The 18947-nt window shown below is 43.6% G+C and overlaps 2 protein-coding genes across 4 annotated transcripts in view; one reads left to right on the top strand and one right to left on the bottom strand.

The window, feature by feature from the left end:
- The window catches only part of PTPRN (protein tyrosine phosphatase receptor type N), a 56196-nt gene extending 42900 nt beyond the window's left edge, over nt 1-13296 (top strand). For both annotated transcript variants that reach the window (XM_075181005.1, XM_075181004.1), the window contains 9 exons: nt 1179-1326; nt 3984-4057; nt 4424-4501; nt 5932-6051; nt 6956-7122; nt 9079-9132; nt 10112-10176; nt 11400-11473; nt 11860-13296. In XM_075181005.1, the coding sequence (XP_075037106.1) occupies nt 1179-1326; nt 3984-4057; nt 4424-4501; nt 5932-6051; nt 6956-7122; nt 9079-9132; nt 10112-10176; nt 11400-11473; nt 11860-11931 (852 nt within the window). In that variant the 3' untranslated portion in view covers nt 11932-13296. The remainder of the gene's footprint in view (nt 1-1178; nt 1327-3983; nt 4058-4423; nt 4502-5931; nt 6052-6955; nt 7123-9078; nt 9133-10111; nt 10177-11399; nt 11474-11859) is intronic.
- Nucleotides 13297-16329: 3033 nt separating this feature from the next.
- Nucleotides 16330-18947, bottom strand: part of DNAJB2 (DnaJ heat shock protein family (Hsp40) member B2) — a 29566-nt gene continuing 26948 nt past the window's right edge. For both annotated transcript variants that reach the window (XM_075181002.1, XM_075181003.1), the window contains exon 11: nt 16330-16855. In XM_075181002.1, the coding sequence (XP_075037103.1) occupies nt 16845-16855 (11 nt within the window). In that variant the 3' untranslated portion in view covers nt 16330-16844. The remainder of the gene's footprint in view (nt 16856-18947) is intronic.

Here is an 18947-nt window from a genome sequence, read left to right as displayed (position 1 = left end):
GTGTTGTGAAACTACAAGCCCCAGCATGCTTTGCCAGTAGATAACTAGCTGATAGCTGTCAAAGCATGCTGGGGCTTGTAGTTTCACAACACCTGGAGTGTCACAGGTTAGCCATCACTGGTTTAGGTGATGTTGGTAAGGAAGACTTGGGAAACACATCAGAAACTCACAGCCACTGTGGACAAAGGTACCTTATGGTCGCTTGTTAGAGACATAATGCTCGATTTCTAAATATATAGTTCGATTTAATTGATAAAAAATAAAGATTATAGCTCAATGTATACCAACAAATGGTATAATCTTACCGACTCTAGGGCCTGATTCATTAAAGAACTTAAATTAAGAAGTTTCTTATTTAAGTCTCCTGGACAAAACCATGTTACAATGCAAGGGATGCAAATTAGTATTCTGTTTTGCACATAAGTTAAATACTGACTGTTTTTTCATGTAACACACAAATACTCAATAGCTTATTTGTACACTGAAATTTAAAGTTGATATTTGAGTGCTACATGAAAAACAGTCAGTATTTAGTTTATGTGCAAAACAGAATACTTATTTGCACCCCTTGCATTGTAACATTGTTTTGTCCAGGAGACTTAAATAAGAAACTTCTTAATTTAAGTTTCTTAATGAATCAGGCCCCTAGTCATTAAAATGCCAGGTGTAGAATGTGGATTGGCCCAGATTCTGGGCATGAATAATTAGTGTATAATCATAATATAAATATCTCATATAGCAATTTGGGGAGGAAAGACATTGTTACCATATCAGTCCACCCCAGCCAGGAAATACAATGTATATTTGATGTCTGAGTGGAGAAAAGAGGTATTTCCCTAAATATACAAAATGCCTATTGAAATGATCCACATATATTTCAACATAGAATTAATTTCATTACAAATTCAGACAATCGATCTGCAGCTATTTGGACACTGAATGGACCAAGCAAAGATTTGTTGAGAGCTTAGGATTTAAAAGGATTCCCTGAAATCCTGAAATGTTGCTGAAGTGGTTAAAATATTTTATAGGTTTGGTTCTAAAACTATTGTACAAGGGAAACGTTTGTTTGTTCCTGTGGCAGGATTAGAATTTAAGTTCCATATCTCAACTTACTGCCAAATCTTTCGGTTCCACGTGACGAATTGTAACTTAAATGTCTTTATAACCCTCTGCAGGCATACATGGAAGATCATCTGAGGAATAGAGACCGTCTGGCCAAGGAGTGGCAGACATTGTGTGCGGATCAGACCGAGCCCAACGCTTGCGCCGTCGCTAAGACTGACGCAAACCTGAAGAAGAACAGGAATCCAGACTTTGTCCCCTGTGAGTGAGATAATGATATTTCAGTATTAAATCATACACTATGCAGTAGATATTGTATGGGTGAAGACAAATATTTCCTGTTCACGTACTAAGGTGAAATAATATAGTGTATTTCAGCCCATATGCAGCGCAGTACACACCTCGCCTCCGTACCCACAGCGCATGCGCATGGTTTACGCTGAGCAAATATTCCCACCTGCTGTCCGACCCAGTAATGGCTGACGTCAGACTGGCGTTGAGATTACGTTTTCTGCCAAATGACAGGGAGGGACGATCGGTCCCTAAAGTACTGCCTTTGTCCTGCACTCTGTTCTGGTCTTGTGGTTCTGTGCGGCACAGAGCTCTACGCCAACCCCGCCATCTTCTCCTGCGTGTTTCTGCTAGAGATGCTCAGGCTCGGTTCCTCGAGAACCGAACACACCGGAACTTAGGGGATCCGAGTACCGAGCTGAGTCGGCTCAGTACCGTCGCGCGCCCTTGGATTTGAAAACGAGGCAAAACGTCATTGTGACGTAGTCGGATCTCAGATCTCGCAAGTTTTGAATTCCTTTTAAAGATACAAAATCATGGAGGGTGGGAAGGAGGGCGGACCCCCATTTTTCTTTTCTGCCACTGCTGTGTGCCAATGTGTCCTAGATGTGCTAGGAACTGCCGTGTGTTTGTGTCATTGCTCTGTCGCTTACCATCCAGCCAGGTCGCTGCAGTATTTGTCCAAAAGTGTATGAAAATAATATTGTGACCTGTGAGGTGGTCAAAATTGACTGCAAATGACTTGAAATTAGTGTTATTGAGGTTAATAATAATGTAGGAACAAAAAAAGAGCAAAATTATGTGATTTTAGCATATTTTAGGATTTTTTCTAAAAAATCCCAAACCAAAACCAAAACACAAAGCTAATCCAGATCCAAAACCAAAACCAGTTCATGGGGGTCAGTGAGCATCTCTAGTTTCTGCAGGTCTGCACAAGCTGCATTTACATAAACATGACTACACTGTAGCTGACCAATGCAGAATGCCAATCACCATCCCCCATCCTGCCTTTTCAGCCGCAGGCGGGTATAAGTGCCAGGATCGTGCAAATCTGCATAGGAGCATAGGCGTGCACCCACTGGGCAACACAGGGCAATCTCACACAAGATACACTACGCAGACTGGCACACGGCCCAATCAGCCCCCAGAATATAGAGTTTGGTGAATGTAGACACAAATGATCAACTGTCTCGTCCCAAATCCCAAACCCAGTGGACCCCTCTAGCGGTCTTGACTCAAGAATCTTTTATTTTACTGTAATGTACAGTATGGCAGTAGACAGGCCTATGGCACAAAATAGGTTTTATGGCATTGCGAATATTGCGTCATCTTAGCCCCTCCCCCTGCTGTAATTGGCAGGGAACGGGCCATTTAGGGGTGTGGCCAAAATGATGCAATTCATCAAGCCCCGCCCCCACATGCCCACCTCCCCCGGGATCTCCCTTAAGACAAATAGGAAAAGTTGGCAAGTATGTATTAACTTCACTATCCAGGAGGTTTTTCTTTAAGGGTTAAATGCGCAAAATGGACCCTAATCTTACCTAGTTTTATATATACACTCCCTAGTACATTGTCTATAGCACTTACCTGTCCTGAAGCTTCGGCCATCTTTGGGGGGCCGGGCCCAGCAAGTCCTCTGTTCTGTCATCTTGCCTTTGTCATTGGATTTGAACAGCGAAGGCTAAAGCTCTATTCTCGCAACCTAGATTTAACGTGATGACCTGGGGGTTTGTAGCACTGCGGAGGTGGCTGCCCGTAAAACAGAGGGCGCAGTATGGCCGGCTTCACAAAGATGGCTGAAACTTCAGGACAGATATTTGCTATAGAAACTCTCCTAGAAATCAAAAAAAGAAAACTCTTTAGAGTGGGATAGGAACGAGGGGCCTGGTTCATCTTTGAAGCAAAGTGAACACAACTTGCGTTTAAGAAACATAAACGTAACTTAAACGCCCGTAATCAAAATACAAGCGGATCTCAAGAACCATTTCCATTGAATTCTGGGAATAATCACGCTATGTCTATACATTACTTGCCGTAAGTAGATACACAGAACAGACTGCAGTATACGCACATACATATGGGCAATGTAAAGTCCCATTAGAACACATGCAAATAAAATATTTTATAAAATTAATTAGCAACTTTAAATGCTAAAATCATTAATAAAAATAGGATTACTGTTTTTTTTTAGTGAAAACATTTTTTCTTGAAATACATAAATCAGGATGTTCTTTGTGTACAGTACATAAGGTGCATTTTTATAGTTTCTCTTACTTGAAACACATGTCCTGGTATTCATACAGCTAGTCGTAACTATCAGTCGGCACTTACGTAGCTGGTGGAAAGGATACGGTTAAAAATCACGTACTAAGAGATGCCCTGAACTTCAATTGGCCGCATTACTGTACATTTCCTACAGTGGTTTTTTTCAATGTACCTCAGGGATGTATATATTACAATTTGCCAATGAGCCCCAGAGCCTTTGTGATACAGATAATTAGATTCACAGTCCCACCCTGTACTCAGTTCTATGCTACAAATACAAGGATTACACCTACAGTCCCTGTGTCCTCGTCCTCTAACCGTCACTTCGTACCCTCTCTCATTTCTCTATCTCTCCTCTGTAGACGACAACGCTCGGATCAAGCTTCGGATCGACAACAATCCTTCCCGGAGCGATTACATCAACGCCAGCCCTATAGTAAGTACTATTCAGTTATAGGGCACCTGCGAACCTCCAACTGCTGTGGAACTACAAGTCCCAGCCTGCTGGGAAATAATCCTAGAAACGTGCCAAAGGATTGTAATTAAAGGTTGAAATGAGACATTTGGATTTTCTAAATGTAACTAAAATATAACTGAACTTTGGAAGTAATTACAGCTAAAATACTTGTGTAGTTTGGATTATTTTTATCATTTTAAGATAAGGAATTAAATATTAGAAAGTGAGTATTAGATATATATATATTTTAGTGAGATTAGAATATATATTGGTTGCATTTCAGTGGAATAAATATAATTAGCAATAAAGTAACTTCTGTTATATGAATATGAATCTTTGTATTAGATTGAACACGATCCCCGTATGCCAGCGTACATCGCCACCCAGGGGCCCCTGTCTCACACCATCCCGGACTTCTGGCAGGTGAGACGCTCAGTTTGTGCCGTTATACCAGTATAGAGAATGACTGATGTCACTGTTACACACAGACCACTTGAAGGCAGAATATATATAGGGGTCTTTGTACTAATGTGATTGTGCAGGAACAAGCTGCAATTTTCCACTCCTTATTAATAACTTCATGGGCGCTTTGAGTGGCTGTCCACCAGGGGGCGTCATAGGCAAACTGAGGGGGGGGGGGGGGTTCTAGTGCCTTGAAACCCCCCTCGAGGCCTGGGACACTATAATTGAGGTGACTGGACCCTGCTCCTGCTACACACAGCTCTGCTACTTGAAAAGGGAAAGCTGTGTGCACCTAACAGTAGTGCACGCAGCATTGCCCATGTATATTATGGGGATAGGAAGAGTTGGAGAGCAGCCAAGCGCTGTCTAAAATTATAGCTACACCCCCATGCACGCTGGTCACGCCCACTGGTGGCGTGGTGTGGAAACCCCCCTCTACAAATCATGCGTTTGCCCCCAGGCGTGTCTGGAGGAGGAGTCAGGACAGAGGTAGGGCGTCACCCATGATTATGAGATTATTCATTACCACGTGTCACGTGCGTCTCTCTCTCACCACCTCTGTGCGTTAAAAAAAGAAGGTGGTGGAGGTCAGCGTTGCTCCATTTTATAAACATATCTGCATTTTTTCGATAATGGCCAATAATTACATGTGGCGCCGCTGTCCTCCTTAAAACAGAGCTCTGATTATATCCCATTGTTGAATTTACCTGGCTCTATGTAATAACGTATAATTAACATCGCACATAGAGCACAGTAAAAGCAACAATGGGAAATAATTAGAGCTATATCTTCCAAACAGGCAAACTAGGCATGGGCCTAAGGCAGCAATGATCAAGGGGCAACATATTATGGTTTTATGTTAATTTATTTATTTTTTTCCTACTTTTTGCTACTTGGGGGCTGACGCAGAGTTGTCTGCAAATTGCGGTCTAGTTACGTTCACTATGATGGCCATCATCAACAGCTATTTCCTTGACCACCCTCAAATAATTTGGCTTTCCCCGGCATATATAAGTCTGTGGTACTTTACTGACTTCTGACTGTTTTTACGATCTTTTATCCAGAAATATTGATAACTAGAAAGTTCGGAAAAGCAGAACGAAGAAGTAATTAATTGGTAACTGCATGACGATTACTTATATACAGTCACTAAGTCCTACTGTCACTGTGAGGAGCTGTGATAAACAATTTAATAAGGAGTGCAATGCCAGGAGCAGTGTGGAGGAAAAACTGTAGTATATTTAGGACATAGTTCTCCAAATGATGGAAAATCCGGAAGACCCCAAGTCCTAAGTACTTCCAATAAGCGCTGGTTAATCTTGAGTTTCATATTTTGTCATGGGATTGGTTAGTCTTGGTTGGAGATACTGATGTCCTCTCCCTATCCACAGATGGTTTGGGAGAACGGCTGTACAGTCATAGTGATGCTTACTCCCCTGGTGGAAGACAGAGTCAAGCAGTGTGATCGTTACTGGCCGGACGAGGGCTCCTCTCTGTACCACATCTATGAGGTTAGTGACGGCATAAGAGAAGCTTCTCCAAGCCTACATTAACCCATGAGCCGGCCCTGAGTCCCACTCATAGACTAACGGACTAACAGCCTTACCAGTCACTCACAAGCAGGAAGATAATTAAAATGAGTTTACAATTTTTTGTCACCTGTTTTAAAACTACAAGAGGATCAGAAACATTTTTAGTTGGGAAATATATATTCTCGTAAATCACCTTCACTACCAAGTACCGGTCTATGTAGCAGACATCTTTTGGCTCTGTAGCTACAGACCACCTAAGCCCCAACAACTTGCCACAAACAGGATAGGCTCAGTGTTGCACATTATGCGAAGCACAGTAAAGAGCTATCTTAGTTTTGGTTCAACAAAGCTGCACCAACATACATCTCCTCTCTTGTCTCAAAATATCTCCCAACTCGGCAACACAGTTCTGCACAAGACCTGCGTCTCTCATCCACCCTCATTACATCCTCCCATTCCCGGTTACAGGACTTTTTTCGGGCTGCACCCACTCTATGGTATTCTCTCCCTCGCACAACAAAACTGGTCTACAAACTTTCAAGCATTCTCTGAAAACCCACCTCTTCAGACAAGCTTATAATATTCCTCAACCACCCTCTTAACCTCACTACATTACCCTATTACCACCCGTTACACAATTTCACACAAGACAACTACCCCCTGACCAACATTGTTGTGTGACAGGATCATTTAGCTTATGAGTCACTTTTACCCTTGCAGTCTGGCTGGGCCGAAATGCAAAACGTAGACTTAACCTCATGTATCAAACTCCCATTGGCGCGCTATAAATAAATGATGATGATGATGATTGTATCTGGCCAGCGACTGGTGGTGGGCCGGAACGGTACATCTCTGGTGCCGTAACATGTTCTCATCTCCGCAGGTTAATCTTGTGTCTGAACATATCTGGTGTGAAGATTTCCTGGTCCGCAGTTTCTATCTGAAGAATGTGCAGACCCAGGAGACCAGAACCCTTACACAGTTCCACTTCCTGAGCTGGCCAGCAGAGGGCGTCCCCAGCAGCACTCGCCCCTTGCTAGACTTCCGCAGGTGAGCTGCTGAAATGTCAAACACAGAAGAGATGTGAGAGTTAAGTTACCCATAGAGAGGGCTTTTGGGGAAGACAAGAGGGTGCAAAGTTGAGGACATCTGATTAAGAAGAACATGGATCACAGGGGGCAGACACGAGGCACTGAGGCAAGCAGCAAATTGGGCAGTCAGCCAATGCGGCAGACTTAGTGTTTTTAATTTGTTGATACAAAGTTGCTACACTCTGTAACATACTTACCCTTTAGGAGCATCGGTTTACATTTCAGAAACTTGTCCCTGGGCGGCCTCACCTGCCTTGTAATATATTACATTAAAGTAGGATTTTATATTGTTATTTTTTTTCAAAGACAGGTTGGAATGAAGTATTCTCAAGGTTTGGTGGTGACCTGTCAAGTCCACCTTGATATTGAGGGTCAGGTCCCCGTTGCCCTTGACCTCTGACCCTTCCTCCGAAATGCTCCCCTCTGAGCTCATGTCTGCCCTTGTCATTTTTGTGATTTGCAGCTTGTAATTTTGGTCTCAGTTGCATAGTCACAAAAGTGATCATGAGCAGATGAGGTCTGCGTCCAACAGCAGGAAAAAGGTCTTGTCCTCACCTCTGGCGACAGGAAGATGGCGCTAGAGAGCCGGACAGTATAAAGGGATATTAATCTATTAGGATGTTTTTCCTAAAAGCATTTAAAATAAAAAACCTTAATATAAATGTGGTCTGAGGAAGCTACAAAGAAAGACAGGTACTGTATGAGGACTTTTTTTCTTAGTCGTTATTTAATTCTGTTTCTTACCCTGCCTGCCTTATATTAAATGTCTCGCTTTGCATAGCCACTAATACCTTTACTCCTGCTAACACCACTTACAGTTCCTGCTACCGAAAGTATAGACCAGAAGTACATGATCGCTATTCACGTCAGTTCTGAGGAAACCTAGGCTGCTGTCTGTAATAAGACACCACAAACGCAATACTTTATATGTTATTTTCAAATCTAAGTATTTTTTTTGTTACATTAATTACATAAATAATGTGTACTGTACATACAATGTGTCTTAAGTTAGTTGCATTCAGTTTTCCTGTGCTAGCTAGTGGCATGCTGACGGGTGATTTTTAATCCAAAGACTGCGCCGCGTCAGTCCTCACTAACAGTCGGCACTGACACCGGCCCTGGAGCTGGTGCAATAGATACAGCTGAAAATAAATGCACTTGCGACAAACACAGGACTTACAACAGTCGCATCTTCTTCTGTACGACCTTATCGTACTTGACAAGCGTTAGTCCCGTCCTTTCCTCCCTCATTCCGTCCGTCAAGTCGTTAGGAGTCACAAGTGTCATTTCCGTTCAGACGTGAATTGCATGCGATGGCGTTCATTGGCGTAATGTCAGTTTCTGGGGAGGCGCAGAACTATTTTACGTGAGATACGTTACGCTAACTGACTTATGTCTAAACAGGAACCATTGAATATGAATCATGACTCAGTTATATTTGTCATTTTGGTGTGTTTTCATATCTTTAAGGCATGGATGTTTGTTCACTTATAAATGTGTGTACCTGCATCACATGCATCTGGCTGGTAGAAGTGAGGTGCCCTACTGATATTACGGGATGACTCCTGATTCCTGGCACCTAGTGAGCGCCCGAAAAAAATGTAGTGTTTATAAAAAAGGCCCCGTGGACACCCACAGACCCGTAAATGTGCCCTCTGCACCTCCTCAGCTTCATTTAAATATCAAATGAAATCTTATGTTTAGCAGCTATCCCAATTTCATACAAACAGAACTTGTGCGGCTCCTGATGATGGCTTTTGGCATAAACTGTTCTCTTCTGGGGCCAGAACAGTTTACATGTTGTTTTCTAAGTGTGAAATTGATTCCACATCACTCTGAGAGGTCTGTGCATTAGCTGAGCCTGCACCTAACTCTTATAGGTTAGACGTGAGCTCTGTGTTCTCTTGTTTTACAGGAAGGTGAACAAGTCTTTCCGAGGCCGCTCATGTCCCATTATCGTCCACTGCAGGTAAATGAGTGAGTGTAATATGTGATCCACAGCCAGGGTGATACTTTATAATCCAATTCATACACTGCAACTAGGCTGGGCATACACTGCAGATAGACTGGGCATACACTGCAGATAGACTGGGCATACACTGCAGATAGACTGGGCACACACTGCAGATAGACTGGGCACACACTGCAGATAGACTGGGCATACACTGCAACTAGGCTGGGCATACACTGCTGCTAGGCTGGGCACACACTGCAGATAGACTGGGCATACACTGCAGATAGACTGGGCACACACTGCAGATAGACTGGGCATACACTGCAACTAGGCTGGGCATACACTGCTGCTAGGCTGGGCACACACTGCAGATAGACTGGGCATACACTGCAGATAGACTGGGCATACACTGCAGATAGACTGGGCATACACTGCAACTAGGCTGGGCATACACTGCAGATAGACTGGGCATACACTGCAACTAGGCTGGGCATACACTGCAGATAGACTGAGCATACACTGCAGATAGACTGGGCATACACTGCAGATAGGCTGGGCATACACTGCTGCTAGGCTGGGCACACACTGCAGATAGACTGAGCATACACTGCAGATAGACTGGGCATACACTGCAGATAGGCTGGGCATACACTGCTGCTAGGCTGGGCACACACTGCAGATAGACTGGGCATACACTGCAGATAGACTGGGCATACACTGCAGATAGACTGGGCATACACTGCAACTAGGCTGGGCACACATTGCAGATAGACTGGGCATACACTGCAGATAGACTGGGCATACACTGCTGCTAGGCTGGGCATACACTGCACTGCTCTGCTGGATATGCACTGCAGGACGTAGCATACACTGCAGGCACACTGCTACACTATAATCCACTGCATATATTACTAGACCGCTCCCCTCTAGCACTGTACACACTGTATGTAGCATTTTACCCACTAGTAAAGCAGACACCAATCTTTTCTTCCAGTGATGGGGCTGGAAGGACAGGAACTTACATTCTCATCGACATGGTCCTGAATCGCATGGCTAAAGGTGAGAGGACAACGTCCAGACCAAAGTTATCACTTTCTCCTTTTATGTTGGCAAAGGCACCATAATATTGCCAGCGTTCCAAAATGTTTACAGGGATTTACAGCTTTTGGACAACCTCATACTAAAACCAAGAACCGGCTGGTGGCTCTGGCAGACAAAGTCGCTTCCTAACCCACAATAAAGCTCTATGGAAGCTCTATTATGGAGCTCGGTTGTAGAGTTATAGATAAATGAAATGTATTACAGGGTGTGTCAGCTGCGCCATAATGTCGGATGCTGGCTCTGTGCATCTCAGCAAAATTACCGGCGTCACCAGCTTTCTGATGAGCTGACAGTGCCAGGGAGCGAGTCACTTAGTGGCACAGTGGTGCCCTCCCCTTCACTCCACGCCCTAATTATCTCCGCCCCAGAGGAGCTGAGGCCGGTGCATTGTGTTGTATATGTGCTATAGAAAGTACACCATCCTGAGGGCATAATATGGGGCATAATATGGGGTAGCACGGTGGCTTAGTGGTTAGCACTTCTGCCTCACAGCAGAGTGGAGTGGAGTATCTGTGTGGAGTTTGTATGTTCTCCCCGTGTTTGTGTGGGTTTCCTCCGGGTGCTCCGGTTTCCTCCCACACTCGAAAAACATACTGGTAGGTTAATTGGCTGCTATTTAATTGCCGTTAGTCTATCTCGGTCTGTGTGTGTGTATGTTAGGAGATTTAGACTGTAAGCTCCAATGGCGCAGGGACCGATGTGAATGAGTTCTCTGTACAGCGCTGCGGAATTAGTGGCGCTATATAAATAGACGATGATGATGATGATGAAGTGTTAACAGTAGGGGGCACCTCACATTCTTGTTTGGGACATTAATTTCACTTGAAATAAACAGGTTGACTGAGTGCTTTGCTCCTAAAACTCTGCCAGTAAATCCTTTTACCTCAGCATGGTACCACCAACCCTGAGACAGAACAAAGGGGGACATAATGAGAAGGCGACTAATAACATGAAGATAGTGCTAGCCTCACCCCCTCTGTGGTGCTTGACACCCCCCCAGCACCTGGCTTCAAATAATGGGGGGCTACCAGCTGGGGCAAGGAACCACCCTACTTTCTCTAGGGAGGGGACCACTAATTAGTGGTTAGCAGATGGTTTAGCATGAACTGGAGGGGGTAGAGAAAGATTAGTGGGTGAAGTACATTACATATCTTTGAACGTATAATTATTCCTGTGTATAGGTGTGAAGGAGATCGATATCGCCGCCTCTCTAGAACATGTCCGAGACCAGAGGATGGGAATGGTACGAACCAAGGTACAGTATTACTGTATGATGGACAACCCATCCTAATCCAATCTTACAATTACACGTGTGTTCAGATCTAGGGGAATAACAGACCTTACAGACAGTTTTATTTTCAGATTTGTTTTCATAGAACTTGTTAGCGCCATTTTTACAAGCAGGCCGCCGTTGTCGCAGTTCTTATCTATGAACTGTTTATTCACTGTCACCATCACTGCTCCACAGTCAGCAATATTTTAAAAGAGGAAAATCATCGGGACATGATACCAAGTAGATCTGCCTTAATAAATAGCAAAATTTAATTACGTTTTACTTAACACAATGTTTTAACAGGCTGTGGTTCTGTTATTTTTTTCCCCCTGTAATATCTCATGTGTTTTTGTCACCTATTTTTGCAGGATCAGTTTGAGTTCGCCCTTACGGCAGTGGCGGAGGAAGTCAACGCCATTCTTAAGGCTTTGCCGCAATGAGGGAGTGGTGACTAAGCTGCCTCGCTCGGTGTTGTGATTTGGCGCCTGCCTTACAGAGTGGCAGCTCCACCCGTCCTCAGATACTCATATAGTGTTCTCTCCGCTCATCATGCAGGGAGCTGAGGCTGCCCCCTGCCATGCCCCTAACGCCTATCTGCCTTTTCCAAGCTTTTACCCCAGTACTGCCTGATTTTTAACCCAAAATTCGCTACCTCGTCCTCTACGCTTCGCCCCTGGGCTGAAAGTACCTCATTGTTATCTAGTCATGTCTATTCATGTTTCTCCAGCAGCAAATCAGGTTCCCGGTCTCCTGCTCTCTCTGAGGACAATCAGGTACATTTATCAAACTTTCTGAAAAGGAAAAGTGGAAGTGTTGCCGATAGCGACCAATCAGATTCTAGCTGTCATTTGTCCAGTACCTTCTAGGAAATGATTATAAATATCTGAATGGTCGCTATGGGCAACACCTCCACTCTCCTTTTCAGAACGTTTGATAAATCTATCCCTAAATCCCTAAATGACAACTACATTTCAGTTCCTGCAACACAGTAACGAAACCTCTCCACGGCTCGATATACTTCCGGAGTTTTCTTTTCCAATCCATGATTTTATCGCTATCTCAACAGCACCCAATTTCATAAACTGTATATTTATAACATCTATTAAATAATATAAGCGGGGGCAGTTATATCTGTAATAGATAATCAAGAGACCTCTAGATCACAATGTTGTTTATATTACATAAAGTGACGTCTTCCATGGACCTAAATGATATATTCAAGAAAATTCAATCAATGCCCCGTTACAGACACCCCTCCGTATTATCCCAACTAACCGTACAGTCATTTAAACTGAACACTTCTCATTACGTTGGCTTTTCAGTAGCGACAAAGTGAAGTATTGTGTGAAATTAGTACTGCGGTCCTATATTTTAAATGTCTTTGAAATATATTCTTAGACTCCAGACTTTCCAGCCTTCGGGGTGTTTTTAACATGATAAATTTGCATGTTCCTCAGTAGATTCCCTTTAAGGGACCTGGAGGCATTATCTGATCCCAGAGAGATGAAGACGGGATCCTGAGTTGTTGGCTGATCCTTCCCATTTATCATGTTACTCTGTCATTCTGTCCTGTTTTCTCTGTTTCTAAAAATGCTGCATTCTCTACTGGGGATTCATGGGGAGGGGGAGGGCACGAGTGAGACGAGGTAGCCAGTTCATTGCCCGGGCTTACGCCTTTTCTTTTCTTTTTCATACCTCCATTTGCCATCGCCAACAAGAGAATCATTTCTAGAGAAATATAATAGACTTTAATTTTGTATCTTGATGTGAATAAAGTATTTGTGTTGGATTTGTGCAACTGCAAACAGATGTTATGTGTCTTGGATTTTCTCTGGGGAATTAAATGAGGATGGGGTGGGGGGTTTAAGTTACGGCTACTCTGGTCAAAAAGCTGACACAGCAGGAATTCGAGATGCTATGACATCACCAGCTCTGCCTATGGATCCACCAAAGCCTACAGAGCATGTTGGAAAGTCTGTCAATCACTCTATGTCTGTTCGATTAAAGAAGCATCTCCCTCTTAAAAATGGCAATCTGCTGCTGAGGGATGAGAGTGCGGTGGACATATTCAGATATATAATAAATACTGGCATTATGTAATCCAATCCAAAATTATTGTTGAAGACAGTATGGACCCTATCTTGCCGGGCAGCCTTGATAAATTAGCTATTAGAACGGCTCAGAGGTGTCATAAGGCTATTCAGCAATTCACACCGTGGACAATAAATTAAAATAGTGAACCCTCCTCAGCAGACGACACAAAAATATATATTGGTTTCCAGCGTTACACTGGTAGGAACCATCTTTCTCTTTATAATACAGGAATAACCTCCTCACCTCTCCTGTCCTATCACAGAATGCTGGTGGTACTCCGGAGGAGCTGTAGTCTGTGTGTTGCTGAATGTACAACATTCTTACTGCCAGGTCCACTTTAGGTGACATGAAGTGACTGCATCAGGTCACAGAATATTACAAAGTGCTTTATATCTGTGTGCACAATTCTGTAGGGCGGGAATAAGCGTGCATAGACCCAAGAACAGGTGGATGATAATAGTATGTTTCTTGTTGGGGACCACGTGCGTTCTGTGCGATGTCCACGTCTTTTTGTGTATGTTTGACACTCATGTAAAACGCGTCAGTATCACAGAGACTACGTCATATAATTCCACGGGGCTGGGAATGTACACGGGGGGAGGGGGGCAATTACCTTTTTTTTTTAATGATTCATTTACTATTTTTTACTTTAAAAAAGACAAACTTGTTTATAGTGATCTAAAACTAGTCAACATGCCACCTCTTCTACGTGATTGTAACACTATTAAATTCCATTCACTTATATTTCCATTATTGTTTACTTCTAAGTTTCCACTTTGACCACTCATGCCAGGTACCAATCAATCACGAGGGATAGCTGGGCCAGATCTCCCCTGACCTGCGTCATGGTCCCCCACAGGCTGGAGTAATTTCTGGTGATGTCAGATCAATCCACGGTATTCCATGGTAAACCCCATGCAGGGAATACCGTTTCTGCGTTGGGATACATAGGGTCCATAACAAACATATTTTTACAGTGGTCTGATACCCAGGACTCTGATCCAATGGGTCCGGTACAATGGTGGAGCGAGAGACCGACATTTATAGCCTTATTCCAGCAGTAGCGTGTTAGAATACATTACTGAGCCCTCGTCACGTCTTTCTATGTCCTGTTTAAGAATAGCGGCTTCTTACACCACGAAGGTACAGCCATCTACTGTCCAGTTTTAAAGATTTGTTCCTGGAAATGTAAATGCTATTTTTCTAGATTGACCAAGTGCTCAGTACATTGTCTTACAATCTACTTTTATTCTCTAGGGTTTAGGACTTAATATTTATAGAAGAGTAGTATTTAAAATATGTATACATTCTTAGCAATAGTGTTTCAACCATGAAAAAAAATGGCTGCCTCCATTATATGTGACAGATGCTCTTTAAGCCAACTTGCCTAATTTTTATACCTTCAAGGGTCAAATGCAGGGGGTGTGGTTACACAGTTTGCACTATAACATCCCGCCCCCTCCAATGCGCAATTGGTGTCATTGTGCGCCAGGGGTGGGGCCACGATATTATGATTCGCAGTGAAGTGTGCCGTCACTGTCCCGCCTACTTCGCGAGAGGTGAGAAGCGGGAGGGTGGACTATTCTTCAACTTGATGGGGCGGGTAACTTATATTTACAAATGTGTGTAACTGAGACATCTGCATTTTAGGTGCAAGTAGAGTGACAGCTCTTTTACTGGTTCACAGCAGTGTGCTGGGGGGTTTATTTTGTGTATGACACTTTTTTGGATGACCCCTCCCCTTCTAGCGTACCTACCAACATTTAGAAACCTGAAATTGGGACAAGATATGTCTCACCACATTCTACCCTCAAATGGTCAGCTTTGGGTAAAACTCCACCCACTTTTCAACTGAGTCCCGCCCCTTAGCAGTCCGTGAATCGGTATGTCTTGCCAAAATCAGGACAGTTGAGAGTTTTGCCTTCTAGCACCTGTTGTCAACCTATAAATTGATTGACCAATCTCCCATTTCTGTATTGTAGCCCAAAAGAACTCCCAGAAATTCGGGAGTCTCCCGACACTCTAGGAGCGTAGACAAGTATGCTTCAAGCTGCACAACTTAGTGACAAACATGTATAATGTACAAACTCCATGTGAGATGTTTATGTTGACAACTGTCTGGTTTACTCCAGTTGCCCGAGTTATCGTGTATAGAAGTACAGACAATTTTGAACTTGCATTTTGCGATATTATACATTTCTGACTTTGAATGTCACAAGAAGCTTTTTTTCAAGCTGGATCCAAAAATGGAAATTGTAGACAGAAGTAGACTTTGTGTTGCATACAGTGAAGCTGCAAACGTGGCAGATGTAGATTTTGCAAGTCATATGGTTGTATCAAGCAAATTGGAAGATTGAACGAATATACTGTGTGCAAATAACGGTAAGAATGTGCAAACCACCATCATGCAGAGCTATGACCACCCTAAGCCACTCTGCCCCAGGGGCAGGCTGAGCAGGGGGCATCTGCCGGCCGGGTCTGTCCCATAGAGGGCTAACGAGCTGGGAAACTGGGCTACCTGCATTTTTTTCCCTTTAAAATGCTCCTAATAGGCTGCTGAATCAAGTCTTGTGCCCCAGGCTACAATTTGCCATCACCTGTCTGCCCCTCAAGGAACAGAACCATGGCTCGTCCAATCAGCATTCAGCGGACCACCGTGCTGGCCCTATTATGGTACAGCTTGTGTATATATATATATATATATATGTTATTGACATTATTATAAGATTATGAGTAGAGAGGTGTTTATAAAAAGTGGTCCGGTTTATTTTAGTAGGTTTATTTCATCACACACATTCATCCCCTCTCAATAGATATATTTATTATTGTGATATAACCTTAATCCCATGTTACATGAATTCAGTTCATCACGTTTCCATTTCTTAAGTATATCTCAAAGCAAATATAAGTGGCGCTATGTATACATTACACAACCTCTCCATTATATAAATATATATATTACACGCTTCTTATCCTCCCGCGTATATAACATCTCTTAGGTCCAGACCCTTTGAAATCCACCAAGTGCTATCTCCCACCCCCCAGTTTCCAAAAGAAAAAAGAAAAGAAAAAGAGATTCTCATTCCAGTCTAGTGCAGAATATGGGACGGGGGTCCCCTGAATCCGTCAGGATTGTAGAGCCCACATGCCAAACCTGCGCAGAGGGAGGGTGCATTGTGTCGGGGTGGAAAGTTTGTCTGTGCTCCCCTCACACCCGCCCAGCCAGCGACGGTAACAGAACTGTGTGTCAAATCCATTCTCAGAACACACCTAGTGAGAGAAGCAAAACATTAAGTAGGCAAATCATTTGTAGGGCCGAGTGTAATCAATAATCAGAAAAGTAAGGGCACTGAAAAAACATAACAGAACATTCTACTATGTCCTCACGTTTACAGATCGGCAGAAGCTCGTTCAATAACACATCTCAAAGTCTCCCTATCGGAAAGTGTACCGTACCTCCCAAAATGCAAGCTCCCGACAGGGGGAGTGGCCACACCATGATGGGGGCATGGTCACATGAGGGTGGGAGTGGCCACATCCCCAGAGGGCTGACTAGCGCTAAGTTGCCCATTATCTATCTCCCTCCCCCCAACATTACCACCTGTGGGACAGAGCCCTAAATTCGAGACTGTCCCACTGAAATTGGGACCTTTGGGAGGTGTGGTGTACTATTTACTTAAATGAGCATTCCCAGAGAACTTTATTGTATTTCTACTGAGCAGTGATGCTTCTGATCGCTGTAGGCGATGTCCAACTGGCGCACAGAAAACGCTGCTCAGACAGTGTCTACAGATCTATTCTCTTACACATTTAGAGGCAGATAAATTTCTGCGTTGTTCTGTAGACAGAGCTGCCGTAGTGCGCGGTCTGCATCGTTCTAAAGAACGTGGGGTATTGAATCTGCCCCTTAATATGTTATGAGAACACAGCTCTATTCGGTATAAAGTGTGTACGAGACCTAGAAGGGAATGCCCACGGAAGTTATATAGACCCCAGATAATAAAAAGATGACATCATGTTCTGCAGAGAACAGCAATATTGATACAAAAATAAAACAACAAAATAAACAGCAGTGGACAAGTTGTCTTCTGGTGAATAGGGAAGGAGGAGGTGAAGCCGTGTACACACCAATGCAATTATCATTCAGATTACACAATTCACGACACGTTGGTAAGATAGTGCAAGAGTGTGTACGCTCCCACGATCATGTCTTACCAAACACACATTGTATCTGTTGATTTCGTTTTCTAAGCTTCCTAAAAATCACGATCAATAATGGAACGATGTCTTTTCAGCAGATGGTTTTGAGAGATGAAGATCACAGATATGAAGGTAAGTCGTGTAGGTGTGTACACATGAATCAGTATGATCATCTGGACTTTCAGTCATTTGTGAAATCGTTACAGAAATTGCATCTGAAGCAAAGATTGCATAGGTGTGTACCCAGCATAAGAGCTCAGAGAACAATGTTTTCGAACTGAATGACATATGAAATCTCCTGCTCACAAGTAGATATGTTAGAACAATAAGCATAAATCAAAGTTGTTTCAACAACAATAAATCGCAAATCATCTTATTGTCAATTAGAGATATATATAAAAATTCAAAAAAAAATAAGGCAATTTTGAAGATGTCCTTTTTAAGGAATAAAGTAAAATACATAATATTCAGGGAAGGACTTGCTTAAAAATTTGGCACACAGTGATGGCAATCCCACAATGATGTCACACAATGACATCATATTCCACTGTCCCAGTAAGCACAATTAGGACATATGTACATTTTTACATTTTAACTTTCCATGTCACTTGTTAGCCGAAAATCCCTAATCACAGTTGTGAAACAGCTCAGGAACAGCAGGACTGGAAGCCGGGCAGCTATGTCCAGAGAGCCAGAAACAGCACTTTGCAAGAAGCTATTCTTGTGTGTGCACAGCCGAGCCCCAGCCACAGGGGGCAGTGTCCAGCAAGACCACCAGGGGGCAGTATCCAGCAAGACTACAGGGCAGCAGTATCCAGCAAGACTACAGGGGGCCAGTGTTCAGCAAGACTACCAGGGGCCAGTGTTCAGCAAGACTAGCGGGGGCCAGTGTTCAGCAAGACTAGCGGGGGCCAGTGTTCAGCAAGACTAGCGGGGGCCAGTGTTCAGCAAGACTATTGGGGGCCAGTGTTCAGCAAGACTACCGGGTGCCAGTGTTCAGCAAGACTACCGGGGGCCAGTGTTCAGCAAGACTACCGGGGGCCAGTGTTCAGCAAGACTACCAGAGGCCAGTGTTCAGCAAGACTACCAGGGGGCATTATCCAGCAAGACTACCAGGGGCATTATCCAGCAAGACTAATGGGGGGCATTATCCAGCAAGACT

Source organism: Mixophyes fleayi, chromosome 7, assembly GCF_038048845.1.
Source record: "Mixophyes fleayi isolate aMixFle1 chromosome 7, aMixFle1.hap1, whole genome shotgun sequence".
In the NCBI taxonomy this organism is placed as follows: domain Eukaryota; kingdom Metazoa; phylum Chordata; class Amphibia; order Anura; family Limnodynastidae; genus Mixophyes; species Mixophyes fleayi.
This window is presented reverse-complemented; position numbering and strand designations above follow the sequence as displayed.